This window comes from Montipora foliosa, chromosome 5 (genome assembly GCF_036669935.1).
Source record: "Montipora foliosa isolate CH-2021 chromosome 5, ASM3666993v2, whole genome shotgun sequence".
NCBI lineage: Eukaryota > Metazoa > Cnidaria > Anthozoa > Scleractinia > Acroporidae > Montipora > Montipora foliosa.
In genome coordinates, this window is record NC_090873.1 from 6,715,293 (window position 1) to 6,739,395 (window position 24,103).

At 39.6% G+C, this 24,103-nt stretch overlaps 1 protein-coding gene across 1 annotated transcript in view; it reads right to left on the bottom strand.

Moving 5' to 3' along the window:
- Window positions 1-24,103, bottom strand: part of LOC138003486 (serine/threonine-protein kinase ATR-like) — a 118,266-nt gene that overhangs the window by 70,059 nt on the left and 24,104 nt on the right. The window contains exons 6-24 of the mRNA XM_068849583.1: window positions 23,659-24,077; window positions 23,031-23,322; window positions 21,927-22,164; window positions 18,289-18,547; window positions 17,351-17,545; window positions 16,627-16,821; window positions 14,546-14,722; window positions 13,277-13,864; window positions 12,285-12,353; window positions 9,622-9,710; window positions 8,747-8,795; window positions 7,326-7,412; window positions 7,184-7,251; window positions 6,458-6,529; window positions 6,167-6,284; window positions 5,259-5,312; window positions 4,522-4,605; window positions 4,122-4,191; window positions 284-421 (exon numbers count right to left, since the gene is read on the bottom strand). Of these exons, the coding sequence (XP_068705684.1) occupies window positions 284-421; window positions 4,122-4,191; window positions 4,522-4,605; window positions 5,259-5,312; window positions 6,167-6,284; window positions 6,458-6,529; window positions 7,184-7,251; window positions 7,326-7,412; window positions 8,747-8,795; window positions 9,622-9,710; window positions 12,285-12,353; window positions 13,277-13,864; window positions 14,546-14,722; window positions 16,627-16,821; window positions 17,351-17,545; window positions 18,289-18,547; window positions 21,927-22,164; window positions 23,031-23,322; window positions 23,659-24,077 (3,261 nt within the window). The remainder of the gene's footprint in view (window positions 1-283; window positions 422-4,121; window positions 4,192-4,521; window positions 4,606-5,258; window positions 5,313-6,166; window positions 6,285-6,457; window positions 6,530-7,183; window positions 7,252-7,325; window positions 7,413-8,746; window positions 8,796-9,621; window positions 9,711-12,284; window positions 12,354-13,276; window positions 13,865-14,545; window positions 14,723-16,626; window positions 16,822-17,350; window positions 17,546-18,288; window positions 18,548-21,926; window positions 22,165-23,030; window positions 23,323-23,658; window positions 24,078-24,103) is intronic.

Sequence of the window (24,103 nt, forward strand, 5' to 3'; positions counted from 1 at the left end):
CTCTGAGCCCTGTGCTTAGCCAATGCTTCAAACTATGAAACTATGAACATCTCTGTTTTCAAAACAAAAAGCCTGCTACAGAGCAAAAAATGTGCCAGAAGATATGTATCTACATGTATCTATGTAATGCCAGGCAGTTAAGGAGTCCATGGGTTAACATTCACAACATCCACTCCTCTTGGTTGGCGAAAAACCACGAATAATATGGTGTCAAACCTATAGAAGCTGTGCATAACTGAACCAATTGACCCTAAACGATAATGAATAAAGTTAAAACTTTCACCTGTCACAGACAAACCACTGCGGTTCCTTGAAGAAAGCAGCTGGGTTTTCACTGCTAGACTATGTGCCCTTGCTCTTGTCCAACGATTCAAATAATCCAGCGCAGAAAACACAGTCTGTGCACTCATTTGGCGAAAATCTAAAAGAAATAACTCAATAAGTACTGATGTGAATGACAGTTTAAGTGTATCCTTTGTGCTGTGTAACTTGTAAAACTTACATCATTTCCGATTTCACTCCGCTTGAATGCTTGTTTGTTTTCACACGTGCAATTCTTGCAATCAATCGAACCACTTAGCAGTGTTAACAATCAAGAACCGTAGATAATGCTATTTTGAGACAAGAAAGATCTAAAGGACGTATTTTGTAACTTCAATTGGAGAAAAAAGTATGTTTTCCTTTCTTATGATTGTAGTTTCGAGATCAGCACTTTTGTTCGTCATTTAAGTAACTTGGAACATCAAGTTGAGAAATGCATAGACAATCGATTTCACATTTGCCACGTGTGCTCGAGTTATAATACCCATTTGAAGGCATTGAGATTTCAGGTAAGTTAAATACATTGGGATTGATGCTCGGAATATCTGTTCAATGCATAAGACGTTTTTGTGATGACGATGTTGATTTGCATTATTAGCAGTTTGATGGAAACCTGATATCAACAGTTGTTTTGGAGACAACAAGAAAAATTGTAATTGCAGCAAGTCAAAGGTTATCAGGAAAACTAACAAATGATCATGATGCGAGGAGAGAGGTGCATCAGAAATTTGAGGCAATAGAGCGTGACCTCAAAAACAAGCATTGAATCCTCTCATCAACCCACTGAGACAAGTCCCCAGGAGAACAGTGTTCCTCTTGTAAGTGGTGCCCTGCAGTATTGCCCCTTCAAACGCCACTGAACCCCTTTCCACCTGCATTTAACTCAAGCTCAGTACCTAGACCTGAACCGTGTAGCCCCTTCGATCCTTGGCAACCTGTAAATGGTACAACAAATGAGGAAAACTCTCACAATATCCAAGGAGTGATGGCCCCACCCAAAGTGCGACTAGTGAGGATCCACGCAATTGACTAGCTAACAACCTATCTCAGTGACGTCTCCAAGACTCTCTACCTCTTCCAGAACAAGATATGTTTCACGGCAACCTGCTTCATGATCCCACTTGGTTGAAGGTTTTAGAAACTACAATAGAGGGTCAGACAGAAAAGGTTTCCCAACGACTATAAAACCTTGGGAAGAACACAGCTGGAGAACCAAACTGAATAAGCTTACTGACAGGCAAAGAATATCCTAGCAGATTTATTTGGCAATCCTTTCCTCGTAGCAGATGCCTACAGAAAGAAGATAAAATAAATTTTGGCCAAATTAAAACAATCCCCTTGATGGCACAGGCCTTCAAAAGTTCATAGATTCCCTGACTCATTGCAAAATGGCTACCAAAGAGATAAATACCTGAAGGTATTAGATGACTTGGACAAAAAACCAAAATGTGGTTATATAGTTCCTAGCTACATGATTGACCGTTAGAGTCCTGAGGTACACAACAAGAACTGCAAAGAGGAAAATCACGGTAAAAGAATGCTATTAAGAGAGGAAAAACCTATCCTCCTTTAAAGTCTTCCGTGAGTTCATTGCAAGGGAAGAGAGAATTGCCTGTAAACCCGTGGTGATGGCAAGTTCCCGAAGAGGAAAAGGGAATAGAGAAGTTTTAACAAAAAGGGAAGATCCTATAATATAAGAAAGTACACCAATAAGGCCAGGCCCTTTGCCACGGGCTGCGGAGAAGTGAAGGAAACTGTCATTGTGTAGGAATGCCCATGATCTTGAAAAGTATGAACAGTTCTCAAAGATGTCTTTGACAGAACAAGGAGTTCGCAAAATTGAAGGCACTTTGTCTGGTTGTCGAAGATGGGATCAAGTGAAGGACTGTAGAAGAAGGAACGTATGCAAGACTTGCAATATCTTTCATCCAAAATGCCTGTACAGCAACGTTACCAAGATAGAACATCAAAGGGAGCCAAAGGACACCCGAGAAGCTAAAAAGGGGGACAAGCAGAAGCCACCTCACCCTGCATGGAAGTCTTTTGATACCAACAACCTCACTGGGATACTGTACTGCTTTCGCCAAAAGAAATTTGCATTGATAGGCAACATTCAGGGAATGTTTCACAAAGTGAAGATTAACCCAAAGTTCTGTAATTTCCTAAGATTCCTGTGGTGGGAAAATGAAGAGTTCAAAGGGGAGCCAACAGAATCCCGCATAACTGTTCAACTTTTTGGCGCCACCTCATCAACTGGCTGAGCAAACGTCACTCTTAAAGCAACTACAGACCACTATGAATCACAGTGTGCCAAGGAAACAGCAGAATTTATAAGAGAGAATTTCTATGTTGAAAATGGACTAATGTTGGTACCATCAGAAGAGCAAGCAAAATGAGACTCTAACATGTTGCGTCACCAGGGTGGTTTCCGCATTCACCAGTTTATTTCAAATAGCAAAGACATTGTTAACTCTGTCCCTCTGAAGGATCAAGCAAAGGACAAAAGAGATTCTCTACTTGTCAACCAAGATCTTGTCATCCTATCTCAACAACGTCTGCAAGGCTCTTTACCTCTTCCAGAACCAGTAACAACAACATTCTGTGCTGGACTTCATCAGTTTCCTGCATTGTAAGGTTGGACAAAGAGAAAAAAGCGTCACGGCATCGTTTTCACATGACTAGATTCAAGAGTAGTCCACTTGGAAGTATCCAACAGTTTATAAACAAACTCCTTCCTGCTTCAGAGGATGATGTGCTGTACCCAGTGTGCCCGCTGAGATCAGATCAACATACAAATTTCAACGGAGCAAGAAATGAGTTACAACAAGCCATCACAGCACAACTGCACGAGAAGATTCGACAAGAGTTAACGAAGAACAATTGTAACTGAATAAAGTTCAAGTTGAACGTCCCACATGCTAATCACATGTGTGGCGCCTGGAAGTGACAGATTCACACAGTGCAGAATGTGGCAGCATCTCCTCTTTCAAAGCATGGATCTCAACTTGACAATGAGAAGCTTAAAACGTTTATGGTGGAAGCTGAAGGCATAGGTAATTGCCGGCTGTTGACTTCTGATACGCTGAATTCACCTGACATACCTCAAATACTGACACCCATCAGTCTCCTCACCATGAAGTCCACAATCATTTAACCCCCTCCCGGTGACTTCTAACGAGAGATTTGTGCTCAAAGGTGGCACAAAGTCCAGTACCGAGCCAACGAATTCTGGATCAGTGGAAGAAGAATATTAGCAATCGCTGCAGCCATGAAAAATGGATTTCCTCGATGATGACCGGCGTCCAGGATTATACCATAACGAGTTAGAGTAAGAAAATAATTTAATAATTAATTAATAACAGTTTGTTTATCCATGGTAAACATTCAGAGAGCTCAAGAACTCATTCAACATGAGTCCGTGCATTCCAGATTGAATTGGAATTCGGCAGTGTTGGTTTTTCTGGAGAGGGGAAAACCGGAGAACCTGGAGAAAAACCTCTTGGAGAAAGGAGAGAACCAATAAAACAACCAACACACATATCACACCCAGGCCACATTGGTGAGAGGTGAGTGCTCTCATGGGTGCGCCACCCATGCGCTATGACAAGAAGACGTCTGCCCTTTGCTTTATGCTGTTAGCAGCAAACACAAATCCAAAATTACACTTGGACACATAAGGGTCTATAGTACTCTTCACTAGAATTGTCTTTTACAAAAAGAAAAAAAAACCCGAAAGATAAACGTGGAACAAAAGCTGAAACACCGCAAAAGCTAAAATGAATTTCACAAGAGCTCCTTACCAGATGATGGAACAGGGATGTCTTCATTTCTTTGGATGTGCGTAAGAACGGCCATAATTTCTACATATGCCTGCAAAGGACGAGGTGCTTTAGTGTAATTCTTTAAAAGGGCAAACAACTCAAAGGCAGGAATAACGCACAAAGTTTTACTACTCTTGAGATCAAACACGTTGAAATTTTCCAAAGATTTGAAACTACATGTAATCCTAATGGAAAATGGTTTGTAGTTCCTGACAAGAGAGTAGCCCAAATTAGCTAGTTATCAAAGATTCAAGGAGGCTCATGGACCGATTTAACTTTAAAGGAATATCAAGGAACAAGTGACTGGCAAGTTCGAATACGTGGTCTAGTGGGAATCTAGGTACCAAAATGGACAGCAATAACGTTGATCCATGCTCACCTCTTCTGCATCTTCTTGCGAGCCATCCAGCAGCACATAGAGGAGAACATGGGGCAGCAAGAACAATGCCGTTTTCACGTCATGCTGAAAGCGATAGATTTTGACAAATATCCAGAAATGAAGAGAATTAAACAGACGCCCAATTTTTCTACGTAGTGTCTCATTACCTACAGGCATTTGTTACCTGTTTCCAACAACAAGGAACAGTAAGTGTTGAGTTTGCAGTATTTTTTAGATTACGGAACATGCAAATCTAGCTGTCTATCTTTACTTGAAGGGTACATTTTAAGAGACACTTTGTGACATTATCTGTTCTAGACACAAATGACAGGACACTTCCTGACGCTTATTAAAATTAGCGCATTTCATTGCACATTGATTTAATGTTAAAGTAACGTTAATTATATAAAGCCAGTATTTTCAGTGATGAGAGAGTTATTAAGACCGAACTTGCTTATATGTCAATTCCCAATAACTATTTTATTAACTCACAATTTCTTTTACAATAATAATGATTGCTTTCAGAATAAAAAATGGACACTTGAAACCTTGCAATGCAATGAAGACAAGTGAAGTCACAATTCACTTTCATTGCAATTGTAGTAGTACATGTATGTACATAACACATGGGCCGTCTTTTCTGCGTTGGACTAGTGTGAAGGGTTTCCCTTTCTAACCGATAAATCAAGCAATGGATTTCAGAAAAACAACACTTAAGTTGCACAAAATGGTCTCACCTTAAAAATTTTGCTGCATGCTAGGAACATGTGAGATGGTTTTGTGCTCTTTACCTTTGTGGAAAAAAACGACTTGCTTTATGAAAAAGTCACAAAGCATAAAGCTTTATAATTCTAGGATGTTATTGGCAGGTCATGACAAACGACCTACCTTATTATAGGAAATTCGTGTTCATTTAAGTTGCGCCAATATACCATATTCGTATTCTCAGTATTGGACTGGAACTAGCTTGCAATGGAGGCTAATGTGGGGGAATCTTTTCAGATGCAAATCCTTTTTAATATATTCTCCCGCATTAGCCGCCATTGCAAGCTAGTTCCAGTTCAATACTGAGAATACAAAGATGGTCTATTTCAGTCGCGTAACTTTCCAATACCTTAATTTCATGGTCCTACAATAAGCTATTACTTAGAGGAAATATAAGAGCAGTTGCTCAAATTGTCCAGCTAAGTACGAAGATCACTTCTCAATTTCGACCTCCCGGCATTTTTGACTCTGTATAGTTATTTCTGGAGGTCAATACCTATATTACAAAATATTTATTTGTAAGTGTAATTGTAATATGCTAGGTACAATAAAACATGTTGCTGTTGTTGTTGTCACTATAAACCCGCACTTCACACATACACATCTTTTTTTCACCGAGTCCTTTCACTGGAACACATGAGCCCAAAACATTGACCTGCTTCCAACTGAGTGGTTTCATAGCTCAGTTGGTGGAGTGTGACACCAGCATTGCAGAGGTTGTTGTTTTGAATCCCAGTAAAGCTGCCTGGGCGTTTTGGGGTGTCTAAAAATTGACCAGCCACGTGTGAGGATCATTTCTAAATTTCCGCTTTTCCTATTATGAATATTCTTCCTCACTTTGATTGCCTAATGCAATTCACACTTCACTGTCACTCCAAACCTTAGTGGTCATATATGAAGTCCATGTGCCAACCCATTCATTAAATGATCTTCCTTTTGCACTTTTGTAGATTGGTTTGGGAAGGCGAGACCAGTTGGTTGTGGTCGAACTGAGGTATCTGTCAAGGAAACATACCATGAAAAGCAATCAACTGGTCGCCTTGTCAACAAATAAATGCAAACTAAATACATGTAAACTGCAAGAGTAAAGGGGTGAATTAAAACAATCTTGCCATTACGTTCTCTTGAAAGCAAAAAAGCAAATTAACCATGAAAAATTTATAAAGCCTACTTCGAATATAAATGTGGTCGAAGAAGTTCCTGGATATGTTCTGGAAATTTCTTCCACAGTTGGTAACCAACCCTATGGAACAAAACCACACAGGCAAACTTCTATTAGCGGCCATTAATTTCAGGGATACAGGAAGATGCTCGAAATAAAGTGATCCTAGAAGGAGGGTCAACCTAGTGCCATGGTTTCTGTTTGGATTTTCTGGACGATCTTCTACACGTACATTTATCCATGAACATGTAAACTAAATTCACTTTATAGGTCCCAGCACTGGGATATGACAGAAAAGGCAACAATAAAGTTAGAAAATGCAAGTTGAAGAAATATTTATTTGGGAATAAAACGAAAGAAAGCGTCACGCTTTTCGCTACTCGAGGACTATTACTAATAGTCCTCTAGTAGCGTAGCCAATCAAAATGCAGGATTTGCATTAGTCCACTAGTTGGGTGATACTAATATGTCGATATTATTGTGGCATCCCAAACAACTTAACACTTCTCATACATTTGACAGGTTCCTTCAATGAAAGGTATATCGACTTTGCCAGGGATAAAACAGAAGTACGACAGCCTACCACGAAAATATCAAACACTGAAGCATCCTTCAAAATTGAAATAGTTTCATGTCAATTTATTTTTGACACCCCAACGCCTATTAAGTCCAATGCTTTCAAGGAACGGACGCAATGGGTAAAACCGTTAACAAGTTTTAATTGCTCATACTTACCCATCTTTCTTAGATTCACTGCACTCGTAGGTTAATAATACTTCTTGGATAGCATATGCTGAGCAATCCTAAGGGAAATTTATCGACAGTTATTTAAGGTTTTTGAGGTCAGAGACAACTGGTTACTTTGAACTGGACTCACCTGCGCTCTTGTATCATGTGCAGCGAGAAAAGCTTGAACAAGCAGGTTTATGAGCTCAACAGCAAATTCTGGATCATCACAACCACTCTATATGAAAAAAAAGGTTTCTTTAGTGCAGCTAATAGTATGTGCATGGACTTGGAAAGTGATCACGAAACTTCTGAGGAAGACAACAACAATAATGATGACAATGATACAGAGAACTACGATGAAAACGACAGAGGTCATGATGACGAGAAGGAGGAGGTTGCCAAATAATAGTGATGACTTTGATGAAGGCGATGATGATAATGAAAAACATAAAGAGAATGGCCAGGATTACAATAACAATGACAGCTGTAACAATATTAAAATAGTTCTTGGCAAACAGGCACCTTTTGAGGATTTTGGAGGAACTGCGGAGGGGGGACCTTCACTTCAGTAAAACAATGTGGAATACCAGTCCACTCAAATTGCAGGGACAGTGATATTTGAACAAGGCCACAGCATCAAAGGATCACCCAGATTACATGCATGTGGTGTCTGGTCTACTTTGATAGCATTCATATTTGCACAACTTGTATAACGGAACCCAATAGGCCTGAACTTAAAGCTCGGACTTACCCAGAATACAAATTTTGAGAGAAATATACCACTAAGACTGTATGACCATTTAAACACTCGAAAATTCCATACTTTAATTAATTTTACCAAGGAAGAGCTTTTGCTTTTCGAAAGGCAAAGAAATATATAGCATACCTTGAGCAGATTCTCCTGAAGTTGGCTTAAATTATCATAATTGCTTTCCGCAGACAATGTTGGAGCTATTGCTCATGGTAACAAATCTGATCCAACCAATGGCACAATAAACACATCTGCTAACTATTAGTCGATAGTCGACTGTTGGTTGATTGTCGACCAACACATCACTCACCAACAACCTTTGAAGTTCCCATAACACATCCGTAAAGTGTTGGTGGCATGCCGGTAGCATGTGGTGATAAATTTTCTTACACAATAACTTTCTTGTTGCGTGTCCGCGATGTGTCAACCAATGCATTGGTTGGATCAGATTTGTGACCATAACCAACACATCTGAGTTCTTTCTTGTCTGTTTTGTTCCCAAACCGTTTTCCACGTTTAACAACATCCTTGCCACCACTGTCACTTTACTCGTTTGGTTTTAATTTCAGTCTTGGAAAGTGGCTCAGGCACCGGGGAGGAAAAATCTCAGAACAGAGACAACAGTTTTGAATGTTCAGATTCAAGTGTAGATTGCTCATCAAATCTCAGTGAAAGCATTCATTCTGGGGGGTCCTCTGATGAATTTAATGAATAATTTATTCTCAACATCGGTCTGAAGGAGGCAAAGCCATCTACAGTTCTGTACGAATGATACTGGCAAGGTTCTGTTCAATTACTTTAAAAAGTGTTACATGTACCTCAAACACTGTCTGTTCATCTACAGGATCATGTGTGAGTTTATCAAGCCTACAAAAGTAAGGAAAGATGCACTAAATCCTCCAATACATGATCAAAGAAGATCCCAACAATGGAAACGAAACATCTAAACCGGGCTGCAAAACAAAAAGTTTACCTCTCCTAAAGATGACAGGAGGTCTTTTGAGAGAACATTGTTGAAAGCGAAATTGAAAGAGTTGTGAGGGTGCAAAAGGTATTTTGATGCTTTGGCTTCTAAAGTTAACAAGTGGTTTCCAAAAGCTATTTCTCAATTTCACCCATTGGTCCAACCTTCTTAAGGGACTCTATTTACCCAAGAAAACACAAACATCTTATGAGTTTGCTAATGAAAGGAATTCGTCTTAAACACCAACGAACATTTTTTCGGACATTGTGACATCTGCAATTGACTATTGACTGTAAACGTTTACACAGCAACCAACAGACTTGCTTGCATGGGCAACCTTATAATGAAACGAAACACTGATGTCACAAAGCTTGAAATAATGGAGTTCTTCATGTAACAAGCTACATATATCTATCTTCTTGAATACGAGCTCAAACAAGTGTGAAAGAATCTGAAAGAACGAAACCTCACTATGAAAAAGTCATTAAATTTCATGGTCTCTGCACGCCCTGTTCTACTCTCTAAGGCCATTTGCAAGGATTTGTTCCAGTTTTTGCAATCATTGCCATAAACGATCTAATTCATTTCATTTTTTCAAGGGAAGGTTGATCACAATCCTTGTTTCATTCCATCTTTTGTTGCAGCCACCATACTAAATTTTAAGAAAAAGTAACATAGTAGGATACAATTGCGTGTGTTCGGATGACAAGGTGTACAAGTTAAACTGACCTGCCAGGATCAACAGCACCCAGCTCACCAAGACATTCAGCAACCAATACCTTCGATTCTGGGTCATTCTTATGACAGCTGGACATCAGCTTGCAACAACAAAAATTGAAGTAATTGTCAAACCACACATTAACTTTGTTGCTGCAAAGCTATTTAAACTGATGTTTCAAAAGGTTGTTGCTCCTTTTAAAAACCTGCCTTCCAGCAGGCTTTAAAAATGTTCCTTTACATAAATAAATTGGAGAAAAAAAAAACCTTCAAGGTCGAATTCTTTATTCAATGTGTATTAACATTGACAACCGCATTGCAAGCATAATTAACTTACTGTACCACCATACCAAAAGTCTTCCCTTGCTTCAAAACGCTAAAATTTGGCAACAACGTTTAATTGAAGATACGAGACAGTGATTACCTTCTTGGCTACTAAGGAAACCATCTCCCGAGACTTTGGGAGGAGAAGTGAACTCAACCAATGAGAGAAACTGATTCTTTTCTGATTTTAGAAGGTATGAACTTTCATGTACTTAAAAGGCAGAAGGAATTCAGCCTCGAACAGGATACAATCTCATGACCGTGCAAATATGTGGAAACTAAAACACTCCTAGAATCATCAATACCGCCACTACATCTGGGAACCGAGTGGCATATCTTTTGTATGTAAAACGAGTGGTCAAAATTAAGCACATGGTTGGAAATGCTGTTATGATTTCCCTGTCTTTACATTGGAAAATTAGTTACACTGCAACACGGTGCATGTGTGATTCCATGCACATCAGGGTGTCCTATAGCCTCTTTGATGAGTTTGTTGGTTCTCTTCTCTGCACCGAGAGGTTTTCTCTGGGTACTCCGGTTTCCCCTCTCCTCAAAAACCAAAACTTGACTTGATTTGTGTTAATTGTTAATTTCAATTTACAGTGTCCCCAATTAGTGCTCCAGCGCTAGAACGACTAGACACTTAAATAAAGTTCCTTTCTTCCTTTCCTTTCTTTCCTTTATCCTCTTCAAATGTGAACGAAGGAAATAGCTTTTTCCTTTCCCCTGAAGTGGCTTGACATGTCTTGATGCAATACATTCCAGTGGCTGACATGGAGCTCCGATGCTGCCCTCTATCTTGTGAAAATGAAGTGTTGTCGTACAATGACTAACATCTAACATCATTAGGCGTGGAAAAAAATGATTGGCTGAACACTTTTTATTCCATAAGCGATGAATGATTAACCAAAATTCTATCGCAACCGATCAAAAGCGAGCCAATTTTCTTTCACCCAATCAGCAACCAAATTATGTTTGTCATCCAATCAGAGGAGGATTCTCGACACCGAATGAGAAGCCAAGCCCAGGTCTATAGACTACGTTTCCTCGAGTGTAGGGCCTTGCCTGGTGGTGCTGGAGCAAAACCAATGGCACCGCAGGATGCGCAATTGGATCGCGCATGTTCCTCGAAGGGTCAGGGGGACGCAGCTCAAAACGACGGGAAGATATTGTCCAAAAAAATCACTATTTCCATTGAGTGTAGGGCCTTCCCCGGGGCGTGCTGTTCACGTTCATGTTAATGCTCATCCTCTTCTTCATCATCATCATCCTCATTATCACCTGTGATGATTTCCTTGTCTTTACAGTTGAAAATTACATTTACTCTGTTACATGGTGCACCTGTGATTTCATGCATGTAGTCCAAATACCGTTTGGAATGTTTTTGTTTTAACCCATCTGTCATTTCTGGTTCGATGTCACTCTATAACATCAGGGTTTCCTATAGCTTCCTTGATGATTTCCTTTGTCCTCTTCAAACCTGAAATAGCTTTTTTCTTTCCCCTGAAGTGGTTTGACATGTCTTGATGCAATATGTTCCAGTGACTGACACGGAGCTCCATTGCTGCCCTTCGTCTTGTGAAAATGAAGTCTTGGCATTTAGTGCAATATCTCTATATCATACGATGACTGACATGGAAAGTTGAAATGTTTTTGTTTTAACCCCTTTGTCCCTACTGGTTTGATGTCGCTTTACAACATCAGCCTCTTTGATGAGTTCCTTTATCCTCTTCAAATCTGAACTAAGGAAATAGCTTGTTCCTTTCCCCTGAAGTAGTCTGACATGTCTTGATGTTCAGATTTAAAGAGGATAAAGGAACTCAGCAAAGAGGCTATAGAACACCCTGACGTTATAAAGCAACATTGAACCATAACGAGAAGCCAAGCTCAGGTTTATATAGACACCCATCACTACTCCCGCCGTTTAATATCCTCCATCCATAACATACATGTAGCTGACTGGATAGCTCAGTTGGAAGAGCAAGTGCAGCACACTTGCAAGGTCAAGGGTCTGAAACCTGTTCAGGCCTGAATTTCTTCAGGCCCCTGCAACTGCTGAAGTTGCTTATTAAACTGCGATGGTCTTTCCAAATTTCATTTCATGATTCTTTTTTGAAAGGACCAAGTTCTGAGTTAATATTGGGAACAAGATAACAAAAACAAATTTCAAAAGGTAAGACGGCTCTATCTAGTTTAAACATTAACTTTGTGATGCTGGAATTCTGTTTCAATGCTGAGCCACGATCAATCAGTAGCATTAAAAGAAATTGCAATTAAGATCAATAAAATCATTTTCAGAAGAGCACAGGTTAGTTTTACTGCATGGGAACGCCAAGACCCTTTCGTCTTACCACGCTAATGATCTGTGGGATGATAGGATCAACTGTTTCATTACTGAGGACATAGCCATGAAGTGTAGCCTGAAAACAAAGGACACACTGTCAGTGAATTTTTTTGTTTAATCTGTTTTCCCAGTTCAAAATTTGATGATGCATCAAAATTCAAACGGTTAAAATTGAATGGAAACCCATCTATAACTCTACATTTGTATATATTTAACATAAATTCAACTTATTATTTTAAACTCTCCAAAAACGCCTAAGAGAAGACAGTAAGGGCCCTTTTTGAAAGAACAACAACTCGTAAGTAAGTTTTGCCAATTTTCTTTAAACAGTGACTTAAAGGGAATTTTAGTCAATTCTATACTCACCATCCTTTGCTGTTACATTCAATAGCACAAGCATGTAAGATTGTGGTCTTTGAGAACAATAGTGGATCCCTATTTTCAGGTCCTTATGGGCGTGGGAGGCACGGTGGCCTCATGGTTTGTGCGCTCGACTCCGAATCGAGTGGTCCGGGTTCAGGGCCTGGCCGGGAACATTGCGTTGTGTTCTTGGGCAAAACACTTTACTCTCACGGTGCCTCTCTCCACCCAGGTGTATAAATGGGTACCGGCGTAATGCTGGGGGTAACCCTGCGATGGACTAGCATCCCATCCGGGGGGAAGAATAAATACTCCTACTCGCTTAATGCTACTGAAACCGGAGATAAGCGCCGGCCTGATGGGCCTTCTGGCTCGTAAGCAGTGACTTTACTTTTTTTTTTACTTTATGGGCGCAAATGTTACATTCAAGGGCGGGTCTTGCTACATAAAAAGATGGATAGAGCTATCTGTCAGATAAGTCGCTAACTAGGAAATAGCTAGGTGACATCAAAACCAAGTGAGTTATCCACTACATAGTAGTGACATATGCAGAGGAAAGCCCAATCAACCTGAGCCTAAACTATACAATGGGGCCTAGACTATAATGGAAAAACCCATACACTGTTAAGTCCACGTCACCTGGTTATCGTGAAGTAACTGCTTCAATTTTGTCAATGCATGCTTTTGCACATCTGTACTCTCATGAGCCACACCTTTCAGCGATTGTCGCAGTTGGTCTTGCAATCCCATTTTCTTGGAGGCATTTCCACTCGAAGACCTAAGAACGGCACTCACTCTACGAAGCTGTGGAATGTCAGGAAGAAAGTAGATCTCATGAAAGTAATCCTTTGCATAAGCTTTGTTCTCCACAATTAGAAAATGAAAAATCGGAGTAACTCTTGCAGGCAGTTTGTTTAAGTATGGTAGCAGAGTGACAACAATTTGACTCAACATGGGACCAAGGCTTGAAAGTTCAACGTTTCGGACAAAACTATCCCATGCATCACATGAAAGCTCTGGGAAACCCTTGTCCTGAAAACGAAGACACAGTCGAAGGATACCCATAACTTTCACACGGACTGTGGTGATGAATTTCCGGCCCATTACTTGCATCAGCTTGGTCAGACTTTCCAGAGCTAACTGTTTTTCTTCCAAGTCAGTGTTTGTTAGGAGTACTGAGTTGTAGAAGGCAAGGATACCAAGAAGTCTGGATTGCAGAAAGTTTGCCTTTGGACCAAAAGATGATGTTGGTTAAAAATAGCATACAGGGATGCCCTTGACAATAATCTTACTGAGAAAACGTTATGATGGGAAAGGAAAACAGAAATACAATAATTCCAAAAGGCAGGCCTAGGCCTGTTGTCAGTTTCAAATGAAACTTGTGAGTAAGAACAAAATAATGCTAATTTCTTCCAGTTTTAATTGCTGTATGCAAATTTTCTAAGCAGGCAAACCAGTTTGTATTTTAAGGGACTGCTTGAGGTTCTTAGTAACCAAACTACAAACCTGCAGCCCCCACGTTTTGAAATGAAGACATCTTCCCCTGAATATCACACAATTTAACAGGATTTCGCCCAAACAGACGATTAGAGGTTCAGTGATAATCTGAAGAAATTTTGGCTATATAAATTGATATAAGCAGAAACCCATAAGGGTTGAAACGTGTAACACGTTCACATCTTCGGAATATTCAGTGCAAACTGATTGGTTGAATGTTTCAGTGCTAAGTACCATATTTGGAAACCCCTCGCTCTTGTTGTTCCAAATATGGTACTTCGCAAATTGAATATTCAGAAGCTTGTTTCCCAGCACACAAGGGGCTGTTACACATTTCAACCCTTATAGGTTCTGATATAAGTTAATACAGTAGTTGCAACTGGCTAATACATGTACTTCACCATATCGTACCAAATGTTGAGTGGTTTGCAGATCCTTTGGCCCAGTGTATGTGTCATCCTTGGATGCCAACATGGCTAACCCGCTAAACACTTTGTTATAGCTGACACTGAGATATAATAAGAGCTGATTGTATACACTCTGTCCTTCTGCTCGTAACAGACTTCCCAGTTCCACATCTGTCTCTTTCTGAAATATAGATGATGAAAAAGTCAAGTGTACTATTGGCTATGGGCGTATTTATACCATGGCCTTCACAGGTAGAATACGCTATTCTGTGGTTTTCATTGAGGGAGGGAAATGGGGTGCAGGGATGCGTAGTGGAGAGAGAACTCGTCTCCCACCAATGTGGCCTAGGGGCTGTTTCTCGAAAGTCCCGAAACTTTACGGCCCATTTTCGGGTGTCATAATTCCCTTTATAACTCAAGAACGGAGAGCATTTAATTCGTCAAACTTCATAGTTATTGTTCTTTTTGTTACCTTGAAAACATGTTCAGAGATCAGCTTTCCAAAACAAGCGGTTGGCAGTTTCAGAAATGGCTTTTCGAGCCCAAAAAAGTTTTCGGGACTTTCGAGAAACAGGCCCCTAGGTCCGATTCCCAGTTTGTTGGTTCTCAACTCTGCAACAAGAGGTTTTTCTCCGGGAACTCCGGTTTTCCCCTCTCCTCAAAAACCATCAATTGGTTTGACTTGATTTGCATTTATAAATAATTATTATTGTTGATTTCAGTTTACAGTATCCCCAATTAGTGCTACAGGACTAGAACGACTAGAGACTGAAAGGAAGTTCCTTTCCTTTCCTTTCCTTTTCCTTTTTCTTTCAACTTAGGGAGAAACAACAACAACAAGCTTTATTACCAAAATAAAAAAAGTTAAAGTTTACAATACCGGTAATTTATAATATATTAATACAAAAAAAGGTAATGTTTAATCAGGATAACTAAAAAGCTAATCGAGCTGAGTAAAACTAAGTAATGTTTATATAGAGGAGGTACATGTAGGGTGGCACTAAAGCATGAGTAAATCAATTCATTAGACAATAAAAAGAAACGAAAAAAATAAAATATCAAGACCTAGGAGAATCTGAGCCCACTTCTGGAAACAACCAAGACAACACTAAACCATTTCTTTTTCCAGTCCAACAACAAGGGAAATTCCCAGTTGGTAACCTATCCAGGAATTGACCTCACCCAACCGTATAATTGTGGTATAACCCACAGAATCAGGTGGTCATCTGTTGTTTAAGCCATAGTAGCAGATACAAGAGGTGGTACAATTTCATTTAAATTCACAACAATTTACAAGTGAAGTTTGTGTCACTCAGGCGGGTGTATTTAAAAGAAATGGACCACCCTGCTACATTTCCGCTTTTTGACCTTGCCACGTTTTAACGGGATGTTTCTCTCCTTATCAACACTACACAGAGTTAATAAACAAGAGTTTCAAGAAAGGGCCTTTTGATTGTCTAACCATCTGGCAATAAGTAACCTACAGCATCCCGCATGTTTGTACAATGCAGTGAGCCAACCTTTACTGTAGCTGTATCAAGACAGGAAATGACAATAAATTAACTAATTAACGTATTTTTTAAATTTCCATTGTGCATTGTCTCCTCACTCAATGTAAATAATAAATTATTGTATTCAATTGTGAGCTTAAGCAATAAAAGGCTTCTTAAAATTAGTTATGATCTGTAGTAGAGAACATCAGAAAAACTCATTTATGTCCAGAAATGCACATACAGTACATAAATGTATGTGCAATTTTGATAACCTACACGAAGTTTTCCTTGAAGCCTATGCTTTTGCCCAATTCCAACCATAAGGTACACTGTAAGTGTAAGGATGAAGGTTATTTTTTGGTGAGGGTCAATTCAGATTTTTATCTTCCCTTGAGGAGTGGCGTTTGGGCGACGCTTTGATTGTGACATTGATTGTCTGTATTGCAAGACGAGGGTGAAGTTGGAAAGGAAGGCAAGGGGTCATTTCTGGACATATCTGGAAAAACTGCTTGTCCAAGCACAAAAGCAAAGGCTTTTGCAATCATTGGCTAAATACACATTCTGTGCCTCATCGGAAATATAACCCCATTACCTGAACGTAACTAAGAGCCTTCTCCAGCTCAGGGGGTGAACAAGTCCTCACAAGAAATGAAAAGATGAACTTGAAATTCTCCAGAAGCATTTCTCGTCTATTCATCTTCATTTCTTTGGCAATATGTCTCAAGATTGCTGATGAAGATGGCGAGGATTTCTTTACCAGATGAGGGATGAGAAAACGTAATGTGCTCTGCAAGTACAGTACATTACAAGCAACAAACTTTATCTACCGTCCTGAGAAATAACATTCACTTGGATGTCTCAACTTTGAAATAAAATAAAGAGGAAATTTAATGTAACCTTACAATGCATAATTATCTATCTGAACATCCATTACCGCAAACATTTAACTTATGTCTATACTTCTTTAAAATGGCAAATGAACTTAAGAAGTACTGTACAATTCAAACAGAAATCATTCAAACTGCGTAAGCATGCCTTCGTTTTTACCTTTACCTGATTCCACTGGATTTAAGAGTGCGTTTTTTATTATGAAAACACAAATAATCCACAAAATGAGAGAAAAAGTATGACAATCATAATATTGCTGACAGGATTACAAGAACACAGACAGGGACAACATCACAGCTTATGGAATCATGGCTATCTTTTAGTGTAAAGTGTAAGTAAAGACATATCAACACTAGGATAAAAGACCACACATAACAACAACAAAAACAACAACAACTATGTGAATACATTTATTTTGAATGGCTTACCTTCAAAAATGAATGCACGTCTTTAAACTCAAACACACTGGCAACTTCTAAGACAGCGTCAAAAGACACTTCCGCCGTGGGATTCTCAGTCTGTATCTTATCAATTGCATCCACCACAAACTTGCAAATGGGCTGCTTGAAATTTGAGAACAACTCTTTTATGGGCTTTCCCTGAAAAGATGCAACCTCCTGGACCTGAAAATTTTCAAAACACAAAAGGACTGTTCGTCAACTAATCTTTCCTTAAATGCTTCAAACTGGGTATCCTACATTGCATTTCAGACAACTGCATGTGGGCAAAATTAATTGGGACCAAGTACTCTGCCCAGTTATCCAGGATAAAATTAAAACATAAATTGGAGACTGTTCTGCATGGCTACTTTGATATGGCTACTGTGAACTTGTGGGGTCTATGACGGACTGAATAACGTAGGAAAAACGAACTTAACTGAAGAGTCTTTGGTGCATTTTACCTTTCGCTTGCTGTCTAATTGAGATTTCCCCAAAACCTTATGATCTTCAAGATCTTTGACTTTTATGATATCATTGTAAACATATAAATTCTTGAATCTCACAGAACTACATGTACTCAAAACACAAAAGAGATTCTACATTTTCCTCAAATTGTCGTTTACCATGAAATTTAAACAAATGAAAACAAACCTGAAAATGAACTTATTAATTAAGGCTTCAGCAATGCCAAACGATTTTATCAGTTATTGTAGTGTGCAAATGGACTCAAAATTTTCCACCCAGATTTTCCAAACAGAAGTAGTATGTTGTCCATTTGTTTCACTCCACAAGGGTTTATTCCATGCTCCACAGTGTCTTTTTAGCAACGTTTCAATTTGAGTAAACTGAGAAAATCGAAATGCCACGGCTTGCCATATAAACAACATGGTAAACAAAAAAGATCTGTCCTTTTTTTTTAATCACACCTGTTTGAAAGCAACAGCTCTGATAAGTTGAGAATGTGCAGTGAGGCTTTCCAACAAGCTCACAATAACAACTAATAGAAGTTCTCCTTCAGCAATTCTCCCCAACTGCCCAATTGTCAGAACAACTGTTTCCTGTAGTTTGTACTTTCTTTGCAAAGATGCTTCAACAAAGACTTTTTTCAACTTGGAGATGACTGTCTGTTGCATGTTATTGCTCGAATCTGCTCCTCCAAGCTTCACAATATAAGACACCACATTGCTGCCCAAAATAACAGATTAAGTTTAACATATTTAGAGAGATGTTCCGTTAACGTTTTGCCATAACTGTGTAAATTCATTACGTAAACACTAAACAAAACACAGAGAGGTAGGGTTACCACTTTCAATGTGGTGAAACGCTTTGCATAGTTTTCTCTGACATCTCCAACATTACAACATTAGTGCGACAAGAACGGTTTGCATTTCAGTAACTGTTGCAGATAAGCTCTCTTGCAATCAAGACCGTTGCCGCAAAAAAAACCACAAGAATTCGTGAATTCCTCGTTATAAATAGGACCCACCAACGTTGGTCAAGAATAATTTATTAATTTCCTTAATTTAGATTTACCAGCAAGAGCTATTACTCAGTAGATCTGCAAATTCTTAAGTTGCTTCATTGTTACCTGAGACATTACATACATGTAACTGTGATAAGTGTTTGGTTATTACATGTATCTAAATAAAATCTAAGCAAAACTGATTCTAAAATATATATTTATTATAAACTAGACACTTAAAAGGTCTAACACAACAAAGGACTCCCTGAACGGTTATAATAGATTACTTTCATAAATGGCGACCACATTTGCATTTTTTTGTATTTATGTTAATTACACCTACTGCCCACATTTTGAAACAAACATTCTTTTGAAATTTGGTCGTCGCAGCGAGACTAGAAAGGCTTCAATAATTAGCAAATAAACGAAAGAATATTTTATTTGGCATCCATTATGAAAGAGGTCTGGGGCTATTCATTACAGGGCTGGACACAGAGGCTCTGTGTTGTGAAAATTAAGGAAAACGGGATTTCGCAGCTGAGCAAACAAAGACCTGAATCACGGAAGAAGAATGGAAGATTATTTTAAACATGATCCCACAAGCTACGTACAGTAGCTTTAATTCTTATGTTAAATAACGACCATCCATTGAGGCATTGCTGACTAGCAGTGTTTTGCGTTGGGGCTATGGCGTGACCTATTGCATTGTGCAAGGGCACACATACATGGCACATCGTTGTGAATCTTATATATCCAGTTTGCGTGCTGTTTTTTTTTTTCCTGATCATTCTCACTCTCTTCATTGTTTCAAGTGGGCAAACCACATCAACTCTGGAGATCTTAGCCGCCACCTTTACAGCAGCCTTGCAGACAGTATGGCTTCATCTATGGTGCAGGTGGCATCTTTTATGTGTCCTCAGTCCTCCGTAGATCCAGCCACTATGGTTTTTACATCCTCTCCGCCAGGTGCAGTTTTGCACTCAAATATGCTGCATTTCTAGCATTGAAAGTAGGCATCCGGGCTGGAGAGCCCTTTATTGCAGGGTCTGAAGGCTTGGAGTAGGTTTACAATCATTGTGCAGTCATTCACGAACATGTTTTCCTTACCACCAGTTCCTGTGGTCCTCATATATAAGTGCTACGCGGCCAACGTTTGCAAAAACGTAATTCTTCCTTGTACTTGTTCATTGCCGTGACTTAAACATCTTCAGTTCCCACGGCCTGCTCCCGTCTGACCTTGTAGCTCAGTCGGTAGAGCAGCGGTGATCTAACCTGAAGGTCGTGGGTTCAATTCCCACCCTGGTCAGACTTTTTCTGTGTCCTTGTGTGGCCCATGTCCATTAGTAGGGCGCTCACATGGTTCATATGGGGTAGAAACTTAGCACTTCACATTACACTCTAATCAGTTAGCTGCATGTGCCTCACTCTGCGCCTGTGCTCATAAGGTTCTTACTCTCCTGCCCCTGGTTTCAGATCGGCCCTTCATGGCCTGTAATTTCCTCTGATGTCAGCAAAGTTGATATCTGTTGTTATTGTTACCACTGTACTCAGCGAGCTCCTTTTTTTAAGGTTAGCTATTTGGCTGAGTTATTTTGTTTCAATAGTTGTTTCTCCTATCAAACATGCAGTCCCATCCACCCTTCCTCAGCTAGGCAGCAACACCTCTTTGCAAGCCGAGATTGCTGTAGAACTTAAGAATTACCCAGTTGAGTGCAAGGTAGTATACATTTAGGAGCTTCAGACTAGGCTTTAGCAGGGCTACAAAGATTAAGTCAGCCAGTCGCAACAAGCCCTCTTCCAGCATGCACAAGAGGTTGATGAGTACTTGGTTAATGAAATTTCACTTGGGAGGGTGTTCAACCCGCTTCCATTCTCCACCATTGCAATGATCGAGTTTGTGAGATGCCTTTGGTGAGATCGCCCAATAAGCCTGAATAAAGAGTTCCAGTTACATTTGCTGAGTTCACTTGGCACAAGTTTCAGTCAGACTAGCATGGGGTGACTTTCTGGCTGTTTCCCAGCTTGATGATCTTGACCTGGAATTCACCTCTCAAACTGCAGGAGCAGCTGGTTATAGGGCATACAACCAGACCTACTGTCTCAACAGTTCATTGTTCAGCAGTTGCATAAAAGGAGCTTTCCAGTGGTCATTGCAGCACATGTTTCGGGACCCTCGTGGACCCAGAAGTATACCGTTTCCTGTCTCGGTCGAACTGTACAAGGCCATGGCTTCCATTCCAAATGTGAGGACTTCAAGAGACCCCAAGCTCATGCACTTAGCTCAGCGTTGGTTGATGTCTGCAGTCCGATTCCACTTCACGTTCATAACGAGTTGGCACGAGTTCCAGTGGTTGGCTTCAAGGTCACTGCCAGCCCAAGTCCCTGTTCCACATTGGCTTCTCATTGACTTGATGTCTCCTCTCTAGAAGTACAGTGCAGGACCTGGTTTAGGTTTCTACGATATCTGAACAACTTCTCTTTACCGACAACATCTTGGGTATTATCCTTCAGTCACTGGGAATGAGCTGTTTTGGCTACTGCGTATTACAGACTGTAACCTGTAACCTCGGATACTTAAGGTTCTTATGATCGGCAGAGTTTTGTGTACTTGCCTAGTTTCTCCCTGGCGCTCCACTTAGAGGTGGGGACATTGCTGTGGATTCAGCCCTTCACATTTCATGTTTGCACAATTCCTCATCAAGGCATCCAAAATTGATACTTTCCACAAGGGCAGCTTCATACAGATTGGAACCTAAACCACCGATGTGCATGGTGGAAGCAGTACACTGTACTAGCTTCTCTTGTGAGGAGAGGTAATGATGCATTCTTTTTACTACAATTTGGTTTGTCATTGTATCAATCTCCACTTAATGTTGGTGACAATTGTGGCCTTTCAGTGATGCAGTACTCTGTCTAAATTATAGTTTACAACAAAACATTACTTGGCCTGTACTACAGTGTAGCTGGATAACATTATTAGATGGTGCTAGTATTTCTGTGAATTTCTGTCTACTGTGGCAGGGTTACCCAGATTTGAATTGGGTACAACATTGAATTAGCCGATTTGGTCAACTATGTCAGCCCTACCTGTTTAAAACTCACCTAAAACACATTCTGACATGAAAATCTGAATCCTCAATAAGATCAAAGCATGTTGCACTGACAATAGAACTGTGGGCAGCCGAGTCAGGGTTGAATGTCATGTGAGTGAAGATTCTCTTCATGCTCTGAATGAATGCACATTTCACATTAACGACCACCTCTGGAGCTAACAACTGCAAAAATGGAGTAAATGTTGCAGCATTCACCACTGCACATGGTTTTTTGTTGTGCTCTGAACCTAAAGGAGAAATAAAAGTATTTCGTTCTTGTTTTGAAAAAGGCATAATAATGCAAAATACACTGTATGATCATTTCATCTCATACATGCCGCACAATTAGAACAAAGTATCTGATATTTTGATTGGCACACACAGTTTGAAGATAGATAACGAAAGATTCATTGCTCGTGTTTGTATTCGAAACCTTAGTAACCCATGATCTCTTATCATTTGTAAGATTCTAAAGCTTAAGACCTTGTAAACTACTTCACAAAAAATTACTGAATCAGAATGAGCCAACTAGTAGATTCTTCCAAGTAATGGAATTGTCTTTCCTCCAGGTAAACAGCCTTATTTTCCCCCCTGACACACAACCCCAGTTTTGGAATAAACTCATCTCTTTGACCGGCTGCAGAAAGCTTTTCAGAAAAAAAACACTGGCTTTATTTTGTTGTACGGAACAAAAGGAAGTAAAGAAAGCACTCTAAAGAATAGCAAGAAGCACCTGTTGTGGTCAAGTGTTTCAAGCTACTTTGGGAAATTTCACTGGCAATTTTCTTGTCAAACAACCCTTCATTTTTTCTTCTGTGTGCAAACATAAGGCAACACACATTTGATATCAAAACTCAATGCTCCGTGCTTCTGTGAGTCTACTCACAGTGCTTTTTACCAGAGCACTATCGTACACCTTATTCCAAAATGGGCGCCATTTTAGTATTCTCTTCTTTGATAGCAAATTGGTCCTTTTGGCCTCGTTCAAGGTTAAATATTTCTTTTGAATATTACATTTGAAAGCGATGCCAAAAGGGTCAATTTGCAATCAAACAAAACAACACTAAAAATGGCGGCCATTTGGGAAAAAGGCATATAGATAAAAATAAATCACCTTTTTGATTCCCAGCAACAGAATCACAATCAGGACAGATAACAGTAATACTTTCACAAACAGATTTATCAAAACTGAGATCACTCTTTAGCTTTGTGATCACTGTATTATCTGTAAGTACACAGGCTAATGGTCCAATAATTTTGGCAATTTCCTCCTGGACGAGAGGATTGGCAGCTATGTGGCCAGGAAGAACATCTGTCACCATATGATATGAGAATGAACCCAGAGATGACAAAAGCAGAGGAAGCCATTTTAACGCCAGAATTTTTGTTTCATGGGAAGAGTCTTTCTGTTGAACAAAAGATACCATGGTTACCATATGATAACTACAATAAAACGAATAACAGAAAAAGAACCATTGTTTATGCCAATGATTATTTGTTACTAAAAGCTTGATGATTTTAAAGAAACATATAGACAGTACTAAGTTGGCCTCAGTGCCTCATAAAAGAATTCTTCGCAATGACAATGAGTTTGACTAAAAGGTTAGTCCTGCACAGTTAAGCATGCACAGATATTATTGCAAAGTCAACAAAATTAAGTGGCGTCAGTGGGTATTGTTCAGCCTACTTCGAAAAAGTGTTGTCCCTGTAAAAAGGTCCTCAAATAAACAGGCATGACATACCAAAACCGAAAGAAAAACTTGGGATCTCCATGTTGGTGCAGAATCGGAAGGAAATGCAGCAAGCAGATGAAGACATGTATCTTTACTGTCTGTGTGAACTACGGGACTAAGCATCGCACCAGTGCTTGCCATAGCATCAACTGGAAAACCAAACTTGTTGGGGAGATCACTCCACGGTGGGTCAAATATTGATAACCAAGGAATGGATACTAAAAATATCAGGAACTGGTAGAAGTCCAGTGGAATTTGAATGAAATCAGAGATGACATAAAGTGCACCAGATATCTGCACAAGTTTGTGAAACAGTGAGTTCAGGATGCATTGTGTGTGTGATAAATCCTTTGCAATCCTGGTCAAGATTTGCAATGATGGTTTTAGGATGTTAAATAGGTCATTCAAATCCACAGACTTTAATAACTCTGAAACAAAGAGAAGATTGTATAAA